At 39.3% G+C, this 19710-nt stretch overlaps 1 protein-coding gene and 1 long non-coding RNA gene across 2 annotated transcripts in view; one reads left to right on the top strand and one right to left on the bottom strand.

The window, feature by feature from the left end:
* Positions 1-8550, top strand: part of LOC128529396 (serine/threonine-protein kinase 32C-like) — a 118639-nt gene extending 110089 nt beyond the window's left edge. Inside the window, exons 8-12 of the mRNA XM_053502879.1 lie at positions 977-1093; positions 3363-3488; positions 3748-3876; positions 4854-4921; positions 6486-8550. Coding sequence (XP_053358854.1) covers positions 977-1093; positions 3363-3488; positions 3748-3876; positions 4854-4921; positions 6486-6675 — 630 coding nt within the window. The 3' untranslated portion in view covers positions 6676-8550. The remainder of the gene's footprint in view (positions 1-976; positions 1094-3362; positions 3489-3747; positions 3877-4853; positions 4922-6485) is intronic.
* A 170-nt stretch (positions 8551-8720) lies between these two features.
* On the bottom strand, positions 8721-19174 carry LOC128529397 (uncharacterized). The gene is made up of 5 exons (XR_008361053.1): positions 19043-19174; positions 18825-18910; positions 14895-14986; positions 13216-13388; positions 8721-9614 (listed from the first exon to the last, which is right to left on the bottom strand). It is a non-coding gene; the product is annotated as an uncharacterized LOC128529397 (long non-coding RNA).
* Positions 19175-19710: the final 536 nt, after the last annotated feature.

The following is a 19710-nucleotide window of genomic DNA, read 5'->3' as shown; positions in this document are numbered from 1 at the left end:
AGTCTTGACTTCAACTCGAGAGAACACCTTAGGGATGAATAAGAGCAGATACTGCGAGCCAGGCCTTTTCGTCCAACATCAGTGTCTAACCTCACAAATGCTCTTCTGGAAGAATGGTCAAAAATGTCTTTTTTTTTTTTTTTTTCAGATTTTCTCCCTAATTTAGTCGTGGCCAATTCCTCCCCGTCACTAGGGGGCTCCCACATTAAGGCTATTACCACTCAGCCAGGTGGGCCGAAGAACCACGTGACGCCAGCCGACCACATCTTTTCAAACTGCTTGCTCACGCACCGTTAGGGGCGGAGTAACACACTCGGAGGAAAGCGCTAGCCGCTTCTTCCGCGTGCGCGAGCTCACAGACGCCCCTGATTGGCTGTAGAGCCGTGATTAATGTGGGAGCGCAAGTACCTCTCATCCCTCCCCTCTGAGAGAGCTTGGCCAATCAGCTCTCTCTAGGCCTCCGGCTGTGAGAGGTAACAGCATCACCCAGGGATTGAACCAGCGATCCCCGGATGATAGGGCGAGCACTTTACCACTGCGCCACTCGGAGGCCAGTAAATGGTCAAAAATGTCTATAAACACACTCCTAAACCTTGTGGAAAGCCTTCCCAGGAGAGTTGAAGCTGTTAAAGCTGCAATGAGTGGGCCAACATCATATTAAACCCTATGGAGTAAGCATTGGATGTTACTCAATTCCATATGCATGTGAAAGCAGGCAAGCAAATACTATTGGCAGTATAGTGGGTGTATGCACAGTGTGACGGCAGCAGCGGTACTGTCCATGTTTTAAAACGCATAGTTATTTCTCATTTATGTGTGAATAAGAACCAGCAATGTGTAACATATGTATCATGTGTGTGGTTCGTAGAGTGGTGTGCTCCAACACAGGTGTGAAGGAAACAACGCTAGTCCAATCAGTGAGTCCTATGTGATGTTCTAGTTTGAAACCTTTTATCTCTCTCTAACTCTAACTCAGAGGCCGTATGACATCCATGCCAGCAACTCCGTGGAGTCTCTAATGCAGCTCTTCAGCACAGTCAGCGTGCAGTACTGTAACTCCTGGCACAAAGACCTCATCTCCCTGCTGCGTAAGGTGAGTGGGTAAAGAGGGAAAGAGAGGGATAGAGAGTGTGCGTAAATAAGCAAGGTCTTCTGAGAGATGTGTTCACACACACCAAAGAAGCTGAGAAGAATGGTGGAGAAAGGACTAGTGGAAAAGTAAATAGCTATTCAATAAAGTGATGTATAAAATATGTGCATGGGGTGACAACAAATTGAACGTCTTGAAATTGAAACTGAGAGCGGTGTGAGGAGGTGATAAATAAGCAGAGGGAGGATTTTTTTTTTTTTTTTAAAGGCTATGTGGAAAGAAATGGTGAGAAAACTAATTGGTTCTGAGGATGGAGGAGGAGATTGAGGAGAGAGTGCAGTCTACAGCAGAAAGCGAGTGGGTTTGAAACTCATAGAGACAGAAAGGAGGAACATAATGAGGCGATGTAGGAGTGAGGCCGAGTCCAAGCGAGAGATGATGGAAAGCTGGAAGGTTGGAAGCATAATGTATAATGGGAAAAGAATGGGCGGAAGGTGACCAGACCTAAAAAGGGAGAAATACAATACATAATCAGGCTGTGAATAGAAAGCTAGAGAGAGAGAGAGAGAGAGAGAGAGATGGATATGGGGGAGGAGGGAGAGGAAGCAGAAGAAATAGGCAGAGTGGCAGAAATATAATGAGAATGTGAGCATGAATATGAGGGGTCAACCTGAAGGGTTCAGGATCATACAGGAGATGTCTGTGTTGCTGGAAAGGTTAGAATTAAGGTCACTCTCGCTTTCTCTCTCTCGCTCGCTCTCTCACACACACACACTCACACACATTCACTCACACACACTGAATTCGTTTATGAATGCTAATTAGGTCTCAGGTTCTGTCTTAGCACTTTTGACCGGGATGTCCATTTGTTTCATCCATACCTGTGCAGATCAATTACTTCTGTCTGGACAGTGTGGAGACAATCTCAGCCTTCTGAGAATAAAGCAACATCAACATGTCCAAAAATCGCCCAGATATGATTTCCCCGATAACACAGCGTATCCCATCAGATGGGCTCGGAATCTCGTCTCTAAACGATTCAAGAGCCGGAAAAGTATCTCACGAGAAGCCCAGAAAGCTGTCATTTTTATTTTATTTATAACTCTATCAGTCGGTTAATAACAGAATTGCTTTTTATGATCACTCCCCAGACAGATGGGTCCATGTTATCGCTCAGCTCTATCACTCCAGCGCTCTTATTTAAAATTAATTGGCCCTGGTGACAGATTGAATGGAATGGCTGTGAATTGGCAAGAAGTGAAGTTTGTTATTTGCATATCAAAAGGAAGATGTGTAATGGTGAAATAGAGCAGATCTAAATACACTTAAAAAAAAAAAAGGTGGTTTGGAGCGCAACTTTTTTCATGATTTTACCTATTTAACTCATCTGTAAAGATGCATTTCAGTGGTTTTAAGCTTAACCTTTACCCACCTCATCTGCAGCAGATATGCAATTATAACAAACATGAAATTAAGTACGAACGTGTAGAAAGAACTAAAAACTATTTTAGTCACGAGTGAAATCTGGCACTATTAACAGCACTTTAGATCTAAAGGCAATCCAGTCTAATATTAAAAGTCCTTAATTGAAAAAAAAAAAAACATTTCAAAGGGTTCTTACCAAAGTTCTTACTTTTTATCCAACTTTCTAAAAGAAAAAAAAAAAAACAGTAAAAGTAATCCAAGCTGTAATTCTACTGTAGCTTAATACTAACAATTCAATTTGATTTTATTTTATTTGTATAGCGCTTTTAACAATTGTCATTGTGGCAAAGCAGCTTTACACAATCAAAAGAACTATGGAAGTTTGTATAAAATGTGAATGTGTATGAATCAAAATGATAAGATTGTCCCTTATGAGCAAGCCGAGGGTGACAGCGACGGTGGCAAGGAAAAACTCCCTGAGATGGTAAGAGGACGAAACCTTGATAGGAACCAGGCGAAACAGAGCACAATCTTAATCTTCCCCAATTTCCAATACCAACCCAAATCAAAAGCCTGGGACAGCACCAAGTATCAGATTATACTAACTGTATCCTAAGCCTACCGCCTTCCATTAATAGACTCAAACAGTGTTGGTTTGTGCTAATCAGGAAGATTAAGCTGTACCACTTTTCCATATTATTTACAATAAAATGAAGTGCTGGACATTTTTATCAAAACTTTTCACTGCCAATATACTGCTCGAACTCTGTTTGTCAATGTGTTTGTGTAGGCAGGGGGAAAAAAAAGAAGCTTGGAAAGAATAGCGCTTGATGTGTTTATTTTTCAGCTACTGACAGTAAATCCAGAGCATCGCTTCTGCAGTCTTGCCCACATGCAAACAGCCCCCTACCTCTCCGACGTGAACTGGGACGCCGTCTATGAGAAGAAGATGGAGGCTGGATTTGTTCCCAACGTAGGAGCCGATTAAACACATCCTCATATTACATCCACACAGTACACAGCTCACACAGTAGCCAGACATAAACACAAAGAGAAAAAAAAAAAAACATGCTCTACCTACACAGATTTGCACACAAACTCAATAAGATGACTAAACTATAATGTCTGCCCATGCTTCATGGGTTATAGATGAATGTTTGTGAGGAATGCATTGCTTTTACTCTTCATCATCATCACTGTCTGGTTTGTCTGTTGCGTGTGGGTGGACACAGAAAGGGCGCCTGCATTGTGACCCCACCTTTGAGTTGGAAGAGATGATTTTAGAATCTCGTCCACTACATAAGAAGAAAAAGCGTCTGGCCAAGAACAGATCAAGAGACAACAGCAAGGATTCCCAGTCGGTGAGTGTAGATGACTGTTGACCCGAAAGTTCTTCGAAGCTTCACTTTTAAATTCATCTACATCTCTTAAAAGTTTTATTTTGATCTGTCTGGATTTGTTAAAAAAAAAAAAAAAAAAGACTTCTAGTTCTCTTTGCCATGTATGCATGTAAATTTGAATAGGAAGCTAAATAGTAATGTTGATTGCAAGGTTAGAGATTGCAAGCTTGAATCCCAATCAGTGGCTGGGAGACAAGTGCTTTCTGGGTGGGCGGAGTTACATGTTAAACCTGTCAATCTTAGTGACCGATCCTGAGTAACAGTACAATAATATGTCTTTGGTTGACGTCATTAGTATTGGAGGAAGAACATGTAAGCCCTCATCCTCCCTGGATAGTAACTGTTATATGACAATGGAGACTGAATGAGTATTAGCATGTGATCAAACTAGGAAGAGAATGGAAAGAAAACCAACCTACAATAATCCCTGGCCTCTAAGCTCATTTGTCATTCTAAACATCCCTGTTTTGCTTCATATCTTAGCAATAATATTACTGTCTGTTAAAGACCTGACTATTTATAGACTCTCACATCCAGTAAGTAGATCTCCATTTTATTAAATGTACCCAGTACCGCTGTTCTTCCTGATCTGCAAGCTAATGTAGGAGTACAGATCGCTTTGCTAGCAAGGCTTCCTCAGCCTCTGGAGCTGATGATCCTCCTTTATTACCTGGATGATTAAATTACGAAGCTTTCAGTACTGTTGTTAAGCCCTCTGGCACTTTCAGATATATGAGATGCAATTTTTTTTTTTTTGGCCGACGTCAAGCAAAAGCAAGCTGAACACAATACGAGTCTGGTCTCCATTGTGAACAGATCATTGTGAAGAGAGAACGGGGTGAGGGGCAGCTGCAATGTGGAAAGTGCTGATCGCTTTCGAACATGCTGCTGCTTCGGTCTGTATCAGGCTGATTTGCGAACGCTTATGCTTTCTGCAGGAGAACGAATATCTACAGGAGTGCCTTGAAGTCGTGCAGCAGGAGTTTGTGATCTTCAACCGAGAAAAGTGAGATTTTTAATACTTCCCAAGACTGCTGATATTAGGAAACAACAACATGTGATGCACTCATTAAGCTTCCCCCATGGCTTAGCATCTCTTTTCTCCAGTGGTATACTTTGCTCCATTAGGTTTTTGCTCTGTTGCTTTCTGTTTCAAACACAAGCACATTTACAGACAAAAAGGTACGAAACTGTACCTTTCCTTGTTATCGGGTACATAAACAGTACAGTATGTATATATTAGTTCGTAGAAATAGGTAAAAGGTTAAAAGTAAGTGATGAACCCCTTAATTTTTTAAACTGTAATCTCACAAAATTTTGTTTGCCGTGACATGTACAGTATGTACTATGTATATGGCATTGGTTTCTACTGGATTAATAACTAAATATTAGGAAATCGTACAAAATTGACCTAGTTCACGTCCGGATTTTGAATCTACTGTCATTACATCGTATTACATTCAAAGGAAAAGGGAAAATATAGTTAATACATACGTTTCTGATTAGGCCTTGTCTATACTAAGTTGTACGTCTTACGTCATCAGTCAAATACACTCCCTGTTCTGTAATCGGAGAATAAATTGTAAGTTAGAAATCGAAAAAGTAGATCGGATTAAGATTCAATTTGTCTTGAAACGACTTCAGTGCATTAAAATTCACTTATACTGTACCACTTCAGCGCTGTATAATAATTAGTAATCCCAGTAGAAATATTCAGTTCAGCTTTTTTAATTAATATCTATTGATGCAGGTGTTTGTTTACATTGAGCAAGTAGCTTATTTCAAAGTAGATTAATAAATCCGGCACATAACTGTTCATAACATCGCTTTCACTTAACATTTTGATTTCACCTATAGTGCAGGTTAAACTAAGACAGATATCTAAGTACTGCCGAAAGTTTCATTACATTCTGTCCAGCCAGTTTCGCGTGATGCTGTGACAAAATCTGGCTGGACAGACATACAGACATACAGACTGACAGACTTTTTCCGGAGACATGGTTTTGTGTCCTCCAAAGTTTGAAACATAAGGATATCATTGTAAGCGCGAGTTCTGACCACTGTACGAACAAAACCATTCTTTTACTACATGGATTTTAAGGCGCACATTCAAAGATACACACTAACGGTAAATTATTTGTGTTTATGTGCGTGTACCACCCTAGCAACAAGGAAATGTACAGCTTGGAGCTTTTCTCCTAAAATATCCAATTTCAATTATAGATTACAGCCTCGTGCCTCGTGATGGCTGTGAGCACAGAGCGGTTGTTTATTAGCAGGAGAATCTGTATGCTACCACGCACAGACGCTGTGTCTGCTATAAATTATTACCTGCTTTATAATTCAGTAGAGCCTGCAAATTCTATCATCACACCCCTTCCTGCAATTTGTTACTATCCCTATTTTTAGCCCTGACCCATTATTAATAACTCCGTACCTATCTCATGTAATGTCTCTACCGGAATAACAGAAGTTCTGAATGTCTGTGTGTGCATTTGAATTAATGTTCACATGCACAGTAATATACACTTCTCTACACTGTACCCATTCTTTTGTGTCTTATGTATCAGGTTGAAGAGGAGACTGGAGGAGGGAGGAGAAGGTGAGGGAGCAGAGGGAGAAGCAGAAGGAGAAGGCGACCCTGACCGAGAGGCTGACGAGGCAGAGGGCGGGACAGAGGATGAAGAAACCGAGGCCGAACCCGAGACCTCCAAACTGAGCATGTGCGGCTCGGTATGCTCATCTCCGGGCAGCTCTTAGATCCACAGGCACAGCACCTCCTGCTGGTCTCTTAGGTGTCACTGCGCTCACCATGCCTATAAAGCCCTAACTTTTTTCCACCCAGCACGAAAAAAAAAACCAAGTGCTCCCGGTTAGGGCTCCGAAACATCTCTCTTCTCCATCCCAGTTACATTCATCTCAGCACAGTTTGGGTTCCGCCTATACAAGCAACGACATGGCGTCCATTTTCCCATTCTCCACATGGCCTCTAGAGTAAGCTCTATCAATCTTCTATGCAACATTATCTGTACAGCATGATGTAAAGTAGATCTTTTAGAAGTAACGTGCCGCGCCGAGACCGCATGATGACACACACACACACACAGAGCAATAGGACTCTGCCTTAAAGATGTTACCATGACAAGGGCGGCTATACGAGAATGCTGTTTGTGTATTAATTATGAGTAGGTGAAAACACTCTGAACTTTAGACTTGCTATGTTTGCTCTTTCAGCTGATCCCACTGAAAGTGGGCTGCTATTTACTAGTCATTAAGCATTCAGTTCATTTCTGTAGATGTAATTCCCAGATAGCAAGTGAGTGATGACCCAGTGCCTGCCCACACATACCTCTTTCACCCTGCACACTTTCTGCTACGGAATGACAGCCACAACTCAAACACGATGACACCGTACAGTATCTCAGGCAAGATATGGTGCAGTTGGATCACCTTCGGTCCGCTTCGCGAGCTTTAGATATGGTTTGTCGCATTTGGTTCTTTTTTTGATCCGTATTGGAAATGCCAGGAAAACCTTAAATGTGGCAATTTACACAACCAGGTTTGGATTACAACACACTTCCTATCACCATAACTGACTGTAATGTGCCTAAACTTAACATTTGGCCTGGAATTGTCTGCTATCTGGGATTAATTGCTTTGCATTTAAAAGGAGCACTCTTACAAAAGTGACCATGTGACTACAGTTGTCATGTTCTGAATATTTGAGAACAAAAAAAAAAAAAAAGTGTTCATAATATGTCACAAGTAAATACATACGAAACTTTCTTAAGCTTCACGTCGGAGTCTGTCGAGGTGTTAATGTTAACGCGGGCTTGGGTTTTTCCGTATCTCTGTCTTGATAAACTTGCTGCTTCTGGCCAGCACTCTGTTCAGTGGTTGGCACTTTGATCTGTGTTTCTCCTTCCGACTGTTAGTGTTTATCATGTAAGACGCTTGTTTCCGAAAGACTCGATGTTCAGTGTAGGTCACACTGCAGTAGTGTGCGTTCAGTGCATTCGGTTCACGACTCTAGTGCTCTTCCATTCCTGCTGCTTAGGACCTACTGATGAGTTGGACTTCACCAGGGGAATAAGCTTTATCGACCTCTATAGGACACCAATTTAAGACTTCGTTTAAGGTTTCGAAATAAGTATTATAGGTGCCATTCGGGGGTCTGTGTTCTGCATCGATTTGGTTTAGGCACTCCCCCTAGTGGGCCGGATGAGGCTTTTCTTTAGAGTAGCAGTGATTGAATAGTATATACAGTAAATAGGATACCATTAGTTTTAAGGTGATCCCATCAAGCTGAGTTGTGACGTCAGAACATGTAGCATTCTACATAGTTAGACAACACCGTTCAATAGTTGGTGTTGTATAATTATGTAAAACATAGCAAGATGCAGGACCTTTTCTCCACAGTTTTATGTGGATGCGCATATCAGACATGAACAAAAATCTGATTGAAATAGTTATTATAGAATAAAATAGGCAGTTGTATGAAGCTATACGTTCATACGGTGACCTCTATTTCCAAGTGTGCAGGCACAACTTGTAGGCAAAAAAAACGCCAAAGCTTTTGTACCATTTGCATAGCTGTTTCTAAATAAAAATGAGTGCCTGTATGTTTGCATTTGTCTGTTTGATACGTGCGTGTGTATTTGTCTGTGTGTGTTAACAGCCGTAATCTGTGTGTCTGTGTCTGTGTGTGGGGGTGTGTGTGCGCATACGCGTGTCTGTGTGTGGGAGTGTGAAACTAGTGCATAGGACCAATGTAATAATTTGTAAAAAAGCATTTATTGTGGTAAGTAAAAAAAAAAAAAAAAAAAAAAACATGGAATGTTTCTGGAATTAAACATAAATTCTACTGTTAGCCTCAAGTGGACATTAATTCACTGTAAGTTATCGATTACTATACTGATACCATAGCATATTGATTAAACTTTGACACTTTTGCATGTACCCCTATTTACAAAGACTTTTTAAAGCTTGGGTGTTTCGGGGGAAGGCATATGGTCGTAGATATGTTGCTTTGTCGTACACACGCACCATGAAAATGAAAACAAACTCTTAAGCATTGAGATGATGACAACACATTCACCGGTGACATCCGTATCGCCATCCGAACTCCATACACTTGCGTTAGGACTGCGTTATCAGCTGGAGATGTTCGACTCTACAAAGCAAAGTATCGTCTTCAAATAATCGTGGATGGCATGATATGTATCAATAGACTCTGTTTAACTTTTGGCATCTCATAGTTTGTTTTAATGATACTGAAAATAATAATAAAATGTTTAAGGACACTGGCTTTGTCTCTTCATAAGGGATTAACATCAAACATCAGAAATCATATTAAACTGTACAGTAAGTGTGTGTCTTTGTCTTACCGGGAATTTTTTGTTACATTTTTCTGTATATTATTATAACAAGAAAAGAAGAGAGAACATCCTCTTCATGCTCAAGGTCACTCCAAAATTCTATCAAATAAAAATAAAAAAAGAAGAAAAGCGAACAAGAGGAGAGGTAAGAGTACTGAGACAAAGGGTACGTCCTTGGATTCTAGGTTGGTCTTGAAAGAAGACTGGAGTGGCATAGTCTGGAGGACACGGCACTTAATCTGTCGCCCCAATCAGATCCCGTCTGTTCTGTGCAGTTCGGAGCAGCAGTACACGAATACCAGGCAATCTGACTTGTGTGAGCTGGAGTGAAAGAAAAGCAAAGAAAAGAATAATGAAAAAATTTAGTTAAAAGTGAAAAACCATGCAGTGCTTTAAATGTATGGAGTCATGCACTGCGTTGTATCAGGACCACACAAGTATTATCATTTTAACTATATTCATGTTTAAGAACAAATCTTTAGGCATCTCTCGGGATATCAATATTAACACGTTAACGTTTGTACGGTGGCCGTAAAGTGCAAAACAAATTAACAAAACTGAAAACAAAATAACAAAACCCAAAACAAAATAACAAATTTTAAACCAAATTAACAAAACGGAAAACAAATTAAAAACCAAATAACATAACCCAAAACCATTTTTTTTTTTTGGGAGGGGGAGGAGTTTTGTTGTTTTGTTTTTGCTTTTGTTATTTTGTTTTCGGATTTGTTAATTTGGTTTTTAATTTGTTAATTTGTTTTTCGTTTTGTTAGTTTTGCACTTCTCGGTCAGTCAGATACAAACCAGAAAAGGTAGGTATAGTTAGCGAATGAAATGCTTACCACTGATTGGACGAGACATCTGTCACTCAAGATATACAGGAAGTAGGAACTTGTTTCTTTATCTTTGTTTCTTGTGTGTTCTGCTTTACTTTAAACTATGATGGCCGTGAAAGGCAAAAATTTTTTACAAAACTGACTTTAGGGCCATATTTAAAACCACAATAATGTTTGCACATTCATACACACACAAATCTAACGATACTACAGTACTTCCTGTATATCTTGAGTGACAGATGTCTCGTCCAATTAGCGGTAAGCATTTCATTCGCAAACTATACCTGCCTTTTCCGGTTTGTATCGGACTGGCCAAGAAGTGCAATACAAATTAACAAAACGGAAAACAAATTAACAAATACACAACCAAATTAACAAATCCGAAAACAAAATAACAAAACCAAAAACAAAACAAGAAAAAAACAATTTTTTTTATTTCGCGCCAAAAAAATAGTTTTGGGTTTTGTTATTTGGTTTTTAATTTGTTTTCTGTTTTGTTAATTTGTATTGCACTTCTCGGCAAGTCAGATATCAGTTATTTTGTTTTTCGTTTTGTTAATTTGGTTTTGAATTTGTTATTTTGTTTTGGGTTTTGTTATTTTGTTTTCAGTTTTGTTAATTTGTTTTGCACTTCAGGGCCACCGTAGGTTTCCCATAATCGCAGTGTGATTACAGGACTATGTGCGATAATGGCACATTTAACGCGGAAAATAGGATGACTGAGGAAACATCACCAGGTGTGCTGAACGGCGAGTTTCATTATTATAAGATTCCAGATTGTGTGCTCGAGCTACCTTCAAGGGGAACTATTTTTACAAGAATATATAAAATGCAAGCAGTGGGAGTGGTGTCTCAGACGGCTAAGGCTCTAGAGTGTTGATTTTTAGATCTGAGGATCCGACTCTGTGTCCTGGTGTTAGTGAAATGCCAAACCACATACCACCGAATGCAGTGCCGTTACAGTTAAGGGATTTTAATGTAACACGTGTTGAATGTTTAAGATATTATGAAACTGCTCTGTTTCCTCTAACCGCTTCATTATGCATTTCTTCATTACAACATTCCACATTTATAATACAAGTAAATCTGAGTATTTTACAATTGCCTTTATTCTTGATTACCCACAGACTATGACTGTAACTAGATTAAAATGATTAATAAATGAACTGCACTACATTTATACAAAAGAAATAAATTGCTAACAGTATTTTAAGATATATTTCTATTTAAAATCAGATTTTCTTAAACAGTTATGGTATGAATTCCGTTGCAAAAGTCATGAATTTTAAAATCTTGAATTATAAAAACACAATTCCAATACTGGTCCCTCGAAAAAGTAGAACTCAAGTATCATCCAATACTAAAAGTGTTTAATAAACAGGATATTTTATTAAGAAAATTCTCAAGGTATCGGAAGAAGGACTGTAGTGTGAACTGTAAGACCTGTAACCTAACAATACCAGGGACTATAATAAGACTTGTATGTGGACTAAATATCGGCAGGGGACAGAGAAAGATTCCCTAGAAGAAGGCTTCTTATTGACTTTGCGACTGTAACGGCCCGATTCAGCAACTGAAATAAAAACTGATGTTTTTGGTTTCCCTTGATGTTATCAATCATGTTCTGATTAAAATTAAGATGTTAAGAGCAGGCAATGAAATCTGAATCTCTGATCCACTCACTCACTCACTCCCTCATCGTCTATACCTCTTTATCCTGTATACTGTACATGGTTGCAGGGGGCCTGGAGCCTATTTCAGGAGACTTAGGCTACAGTACAAGGTACTTCCTGGATGGGGTGGTAATCCACACACACATACACACACTCATATGATCAGTCACGCACTATAAGGAATTTGGGAACAGTGTTGGGGATGCTACTTTTTAAAGTAACTAATTACATTATAAAATTTCTTTAGAAAGTCTTCAGTTACATTACTGCGTTACTTTCTAATAAAAGTAACTAGTTCGAGTACTTTTCCATTGCAGAAAATAAAAACTCCTTTGTGATTCCTCATTGCTGTTGTTTTTAGTCAAGACCTTTATAGTTATTCCACCATCATCACTCAGCCCATAAGTTTGGCCCATAATCTGTTAACCACTAATACCCCTATCTCACCTACGAGGTTTGCGCAGTGGCTGTAAGTACGGTTCATCATGATTCACCGCGAGTTTTGACGCTGTGATTACGTTTCCATCTTTCCGCACGTCTGTCCTCGCATAGTCAAACCGCATAGGTGAGATAGGGGTATAACAGCAGGAATAATAGAGGGGGGCAGGTTATCGGGGGCGGGGCTTTAGGACGATTTTTATATACACACACACACACACACACACACACACTCTAATGGATTGGAAATGACTGGTTGGAAATGCCAATTAGCGTATTCTTCAAGTATTTGGATTGTGAGAGGAAACCGGGAGTACGGGAAGAACTTGCAAACTCCATGCACACACAGAACGATCTTTGTTTTAATCTTAAACCTTAATGTCTTTAATGTACTGTATAGTAAGAACAAATTATCAGCCTTGCCATTCTAATACTTTTGGAGGACACTGTTTAATAAGAAACAGTATGTTGTATTTCATGATTTTCTTCTCTGACCCCCGACAATAATCAGAAGGTAACAAATACTGTAACTGTAATTGCGTTTTATGAATCCTGTTTTACCAAAAAAATTAATAATCTAGAAAATAATGCAGCACAGTCGCCTTGCAACTCCAGGGTCTGTGTTCGATTCCCGTCTCTGTGTGCATGGAGTTCCCGTGCTTGGTGGGTTTCCTCTGGGTACTCTGGTTTCCTCCTACAGTCCAAAGACATGCAGATTAGGCTAATTGGTGTTCCCAAATTTCCCACAGTGTGTGAGTGTGTATGTGTGTGTGCTCTGCGATGAATTCGCACTCTGTCTGGGGTAAATCCCGCCTCGTGCCCTAAGTCTCCTGAAATTGGCTACAGGCCCCCCGTAACCCTGAATACAGGATAAAGCGGTATAGATGATGGATGAGTGAAAATAATGCTCTACAATTTAAGTTCCCAAAACATCTTCCTACCCTCAGGGCAAAGCTACAACTTTTAGTCTTATACCTTTCTTTCTTTGTCTCGTTTGGATCTCAAGAGGTTGGTGGGACATTGCTTTCATCCAGTATGTCTACAGCAGGACCAGCAGTGTTCAGTAGGGAGCTCCATTCAGGAGCCTGGATGGTATCGAGCAGCACGGCCAGCTCAGCCTCCAGCTTCTGTACCGTCTCTTCGACCCTCTGGAGACAGACATGGAGAGCAAAGATTTTATATAACAGACACGAGACCAAAGCAGCATTTTGTATTCTCACAGCAAGTGGTTGGAGATATTAAGGAAACATCGGATATTTGAATAAAAATAGAATTAGAATTAGAATAAGTAGTAGCAGAATAAGAACAATGAGCACAAACAGAAGTAGACTAATGGGATTACTTACATTTTAGAAATAAAAAAACGTGAGGTGATAAAAGAGAGTGATAAATAACAACAACAAGTGGTTACAAACAACGACACAAATCAGAGAGAGGAGATCGGCAAGCTGAGAGGGAAGGATGAACGGGCTTGAGAAAGAAAGAGATGAGTCATCAGCTTATAGAGTGAGAAGGACATGAAGAACCAACACGACCGTGGTGCAGGAGAGAGAGCTGAATACATAGGAAGGTGACTTCTCTCATGTTGCTTTAACTGAGAGGTTTATTTCACTAAGCGTCAGATTGATCACTTAGAGGGAAATGGGGGTCACAGTGTGTCACAGCTGAATGAGAGAGAGAGTGAGAGAGCGAGAGCAAAAGAGAGAGAGAGAGAGACGAATCCTTCACAAAACCAGAGCTGCGGAGAGGAATACAGCAACATCCATTAAAGGCATGGTCAGTAATTTATAAAGTAGAATGCATTTCACTTGATTTTCTGTTTTGTTTTGTTTTTTTTATCAGAAAAAAGGTCGTCTTGCACGTTAGTCATACTTACACAGTATTTTTTATATTTGTATATAGTAGCAACTGAAAAACCCTCATTTGTTTAGCCACTATGTCATCCTGCTTTACTATCACTTTCTTGCTATAGTGCTTTAAAAATAAACTCTGTCACAAAAATCCAAATATAAAATTTGCACATGAATATTTAAACATTTTATCCATATTAATAAAATATCAAGCATTAATATCAACACCACGGCCAGGTGAACTGATCAATATTAATCACCAGCTCCACAGCAGCAAACTGGTGACAGGATCATGGGTCCCCAGTGCTCATCCATGCCTGCAGGTACAGTACCAAAGTCTAGCCTGTCCTTTCCTATCTGACACATAAAAGACAATGCAGCACAAATCGCCCAAATGTCAGCGTCGGCCATGACAGAAGTGCACCAGAGTAGTGATCTATAGCCTGCCTGACCTCCAAACCCCCCCGATACCCATCCAATCACACATTCATGGGACAAGCTGGACAAACAAATCCAATCCATGGAGGCTCCACCCTGCAACCCACAGCACGAGGGGAACCCAAAACCCAATTCATGTGCTTGCACCGTGAATGGCATCTAGGTTGCTCAAGATAATTTTTTAATACGTAAAATTAATTTAAATTAAGCGAAGAAAAAAATGTTTTTCTCATCTGCACATACTGTGTACTTTTTTTTAAAACAAATACATTTTTTATTTAGATATTATATAACAATAATAACATGAAGAATTTTTGTTGAAACAGAATGTACTTTACCAAAAAAGAAAATTATTATCGGAATCACCTTTTCTACTGCATCCAGTCTGTCATTAAGCTTGCTGTGGTCCTGGCAGGGAGCTGTTTGAGTGTTTCTGTTTGCATGTTCAATTTCAGTCACTGCGACGAAACAGAATGAAAATCATCAGCGGTTAAATGCCATGAGCTCTTAGATCTGCCTTTTTTTTTTTTTTTTTTTGCAACAAGTGAACTTGTACAGTACATGGATATTTGACTTGGCAACACAAACTGACAGACACAAGACACATAAGAGGACAAGAGAATGTTTGGAGAATGTGTGGAAGGTTTGATCATGGTTGTTACTCTGAGGTCCATTAAAAAAATCTACCAAATCTTCTTTTGCTTGCTCTGTGATGGACCCAAAATGAACTCAACATTATATATAGGTATAGCACCCTCTGTTCTTTAATAGGCTAAACCATAACAGCATGAATAGATGTATATTCAACATGTACAGTAGCAATGATCGTACAAAATGAAATTAATAGACAAAAAATAAGTACATTAACATTTTATATAATTAACTTAAAAAGTTAAACAAAATAAAAGCTATATCAGAATTATACATATATTAGTTATATATGAAAACATAAATTAATACATTTTGCTATAATTCAGCAAAAATGCATATTTTTTGTTCTTCTGTAGGGAATGTGGCGATAGCTTCCAGTTAAGTCCCTGTAATGTGCAAATGGTGTTGAATGACCACAAGTTGGTAACAAGTCATCCATCAATTTTCAAAGATCAGTCACCAAGTTGCCGCCTAGGTTGTTGGGTTTCCCCAATATAGGCTGAGTGGCTTTTCCAAATTCTGTGTGCACTTGTGTCCTGTAATGAGTTGGTACCCCATCAAACCTGTATAACTGTGCCATGAGTTTCCTGGAAGAGGCTCCAGACATTGCTCTACATACAGTAGGATAAGTCGTATAGACAGTGGATGGGATGCCTAGATAATATATAGTAGATATAGAGATTCCACACCATGCAGACAAATTACACTCAAGTAAAGTCACTGTCTGGTGGAATAATAATTCCAATGATTCACAAATGCATTCCAGGTTCATAAAACATGATCAAGACCTTGATGTGAATTCTAAATATTTTTCCATTATACACAACTGAACTGTAGACATCTCCAAGTTATTGGTTGTATTTAGTAGTTCTGAAAACTAAAATATGCTTATTTCACATTTACACATCAGTAAGGCTTCCATATAAGCGCGTGCACACACACACACATATATATATATAATATATATATATATATATATATATATATATATATATATATATATATATATATATATATAATATATAGTCATTGACCTATGATGTGTTGCCGGCACTGATTTCTGCCTCTTGGGTTCTGTTTCATTCCAATCATTACTCTGCATAAGCTGTAAGTATTAAACTTGCTGCTACATCAAATGATTGAAGAAGGCGAGCCATACGTGTGCACACAGTTTTCCTACTACAGCGTTTTCCCCCATAAACACACCAGGGGAGCCGTGCAAGCAGAGCCAGATGCCAAGCTGCCACACCGTGGGTTTCCATGACATCACTGAGTAACAGACCCGAGACTGTGTTCCTCACGGTGAAATAAGAAAATTACACAAAATCCCAATCACGACTTACGACTGACCTGAGAACAGTGCTTTATTTTTGTTCTTTCTCTCTTTTAAGAGCTAAGCTTGGCTGAAGGAAACATAAACATACCCATTAGTCCCATTAGACCCATAACAGGTTTTCAACCACATTTCAGCTATAGCTTCACTTTACATTATGCGTCCTTGGTGTAAAAGAGCTTTGAGGTGAAAAACGTTTGGATTTAATGCTTTGACTATAAGTTTTTGGTCCTGTGAGAAGGAAGAAGTCATCATTTTACTTGAGTTCTAAGACTCTACCATGTAATAACATGTATTAATTACAGCTCTGTATAATTACATTTGTTTCTTTTTAAACTGAATGAGAAATGGATCTGAGCTCGCGAACATGCATAATTGAGCCGCCTTCTTGTCATGTCTCATCTTAGATTCTCAGCAGAAAAAAAAAAAAAAAAAATCCTAAAATCTTACAGGGCATCCTCCACCTAGCAGCATTAAAAGCAGTGAGCGATACAATGACTAAGAGAAGTTTACGTTTCTCACAGCGAACATCTGTTTCCCAGCTGTGTGTAAATGTTGTTTGTGATTTTATTCTCAATGTTGCTATTGCAGCTGTCCAGTTGTGCAACTTAAACACCATTAGCTCATCGTCAAACAGGCCAAGGATCAAATTAAAACCCTAAGGATAAATAAAAACCAACGCCGATATTCATTTCTAAAAGTTTCCACAAAGTACCTAATCACAAGTCTGCTTTAAATCATTGAGATGAGATTCGTAGTTACATTTATGGATTTGGGAGATTGTTTCGCTTTAAGTCAGAGCAAAATAAGGACATCGGTATTAAATATAGCCGTGTCCTGCATTAAAAAAAGGCATGGGAAAATGTGTGAACACAGGTGGCTGGGGTTTATGGGTTCAGGTGAGTGTTTGCCTCACCAGCTGCTGCTTTTAAGCTTGTGCAGTTTTACTTTAAAAAAAATGTTTTTTTTTAAATCAATGCAAGGCCAATCTAATATCCTAGATTACCATGCTGCTCATATATTCTCCAAAAACTACTTATGACCACAGGTGTTTTTTTTTATTTATTCATATATATGTTCATTAGGTCACTGATCTCTGGCTGATATGTTTATTTATGTGTGACAATTAAAACAGTGATATGAAATGCAAGTCATCTTAATCATTGTCTTTACCGCTTTATCCTGTATACAGGGTCGTGGGGGGCCTGGAACCTATACAGTACCAGGAGACTTAGGGCACAAGGTGGGATACAACCTGGATAAGGTGCCAATCCAACGCAGGGCACACACAAATACTCACACACTCATTCTCACACTATGGGTAATTTGGGAATGACAGTTAGCCTGATCTGCATGTCTTTGGACTGTGGGAGGAAACTGAGGAAATCCACCAAGCACGGGGAGAGCTTATGTACTTCCACGGCGGGAATCGAACTAGGACCCTGAAAATGCAGGCCAACACTGCTAACCATTAAGTTCACACAATCATTACAGGACATCATGATGGGGCAAATCTAACACTAAGACATTTTGAAATGCATGCAAATAGTTTTATTTTTCACTCATGCTTTGCTGATGACATCATTTGGAATGGACATGCTTGGATTACATTGTTATCTAAAATTGAAGCATTTTCACTAGTCGTCTCAGACCTTTAGACCCGCTGTTTATAATAAGGAGAAAACAGGCTCTGCGAGGCTCTGTTTCTGGAGTAGCTCTTTATCAAACATCTACCCCAAACAGTCCAACAGAAACATATCTCCGACATATCAGTTAACCTCAACTATCTGCGCCTCACCGGGTATTTCCTGGATCAATAAATACAGGAGGATAAAGTACTGTAAATGAGAGCTTGAGCTTCACAAATCTGCTCATGGCCGATTTTCTCTTCTCATTCTTAGGAAATGAGATCACGCACGTTTGGCCAATTATGTTACATGTCTCAACCAGGAAAGTTAACAGAAACAAAGTGCTATCATTTTACATGCTGTATGTTTCTTACTACGGAGAAAAACACAAGTCCAAATTCCTAACTTTAGCTGTAATAGCTGAAATGCTGGATCATGCTGTACAGTATGTCTCATTCATGAAAAAAAACATGTCTTTTGTAAGGTTTGGCTGCTCAGAAAATCACCAAATCTGAACCAGATGCTCTGTCATGTAAAAACAGTACTGTACACATATTTTTTTATATATATCTTTAAGCTTTTTCTTTTATAGATAGATAGATGAAGATGAAGATTTTTGAAGGTATGTACCTTTCCCCATCCTCCTTTCATCCATTCTCACACTCACCCAGTCAGAGCTCTTACCTGCCAACACGTGACCAATCAAAAGAACCAGGAGAGCAACACAGATGGACTGGTTGGCCATGGCTCTGAGTAACCACCCACCCCAGCTAGGGAAGACAGACAGGTTACACTACAATGGTTTATATAAGCAACATATGTGCGAAACATACTAAAGCTAAATCTACTAAAGAAAGTATTTCATGTAAGAATGAAGAGGAAATGAGAAAGTCCGAACTTACCTGAGAAACTTTAGGGCCCGTAGTTGGTAGCTCGGTGTAGCCCCTGTTCTGCTGTTCGCCTCTTTTCCTAATGAAAACACTGAGTGCAGGAGAAAAGTGTTCCCTTTTTGGAGGAGGGTAAGGCGAGACAGTAAGGGGAGTAAGGAAAAGCAAGGGAAGGGGCTGGGTGTACAGTTGTACAGTGGGCTGCCGGGGTGGGCCTGTTTTTCACCAGCGGGATTGAAACACAGCTGAAGTCAAGCCAACGACTGCAGGAAATCTGAACAAGCAAGCGATGTGTGTGTGAAATAAGCACTAACCAAATAATAAAATGAAACAATGCATGTTTTGTTTTAAACAGACGATTTTGATTTCTTCTTTTAAGCTATTTCAGCTGGGACTGAAATATATTACAACAGAATTATATGAAATCTTGTTCTTTGTTCAGAACCAAAAATTTGTTAAAATCATTTTCGTTTGCATGTATGGTACCGGGGCGTTCAAGCCAAACTGAGACTTGTGATGTAATTTCTCATGATTGAGGTATAAAACTTAATTGATATTTAAAGATAACTTCAAGCACTATATAGTGATGCGATTCTTAGCACAGTAAAACATTTGAATGGTGCGAACCTTTACTTGTTGCCAACTTAAAAAGAAAAAGATTATACACAATCATTCACCAACAT

Source organism: Clarias gariepinus, chromosome 8 (assembly GCF_024256425.1).
Source record: "Clarias gariepinus isolate MV-2021 ecotype Netherlands chromosome 8, CGAR_prim_01v2, whole genome shotgun sequence".
Taxonomy (NCBI): Eukaryota; Metazoa; Chordata; class Actinopteri; order Siluriformes; family Clariidae; genus Clarias; species Clarias gariepinus.
The sequence above is the reverse complement of the archived record's forward strand: the minus strand, read 5'-3'. Positions and strand labels throughout refer to the sequence as shown.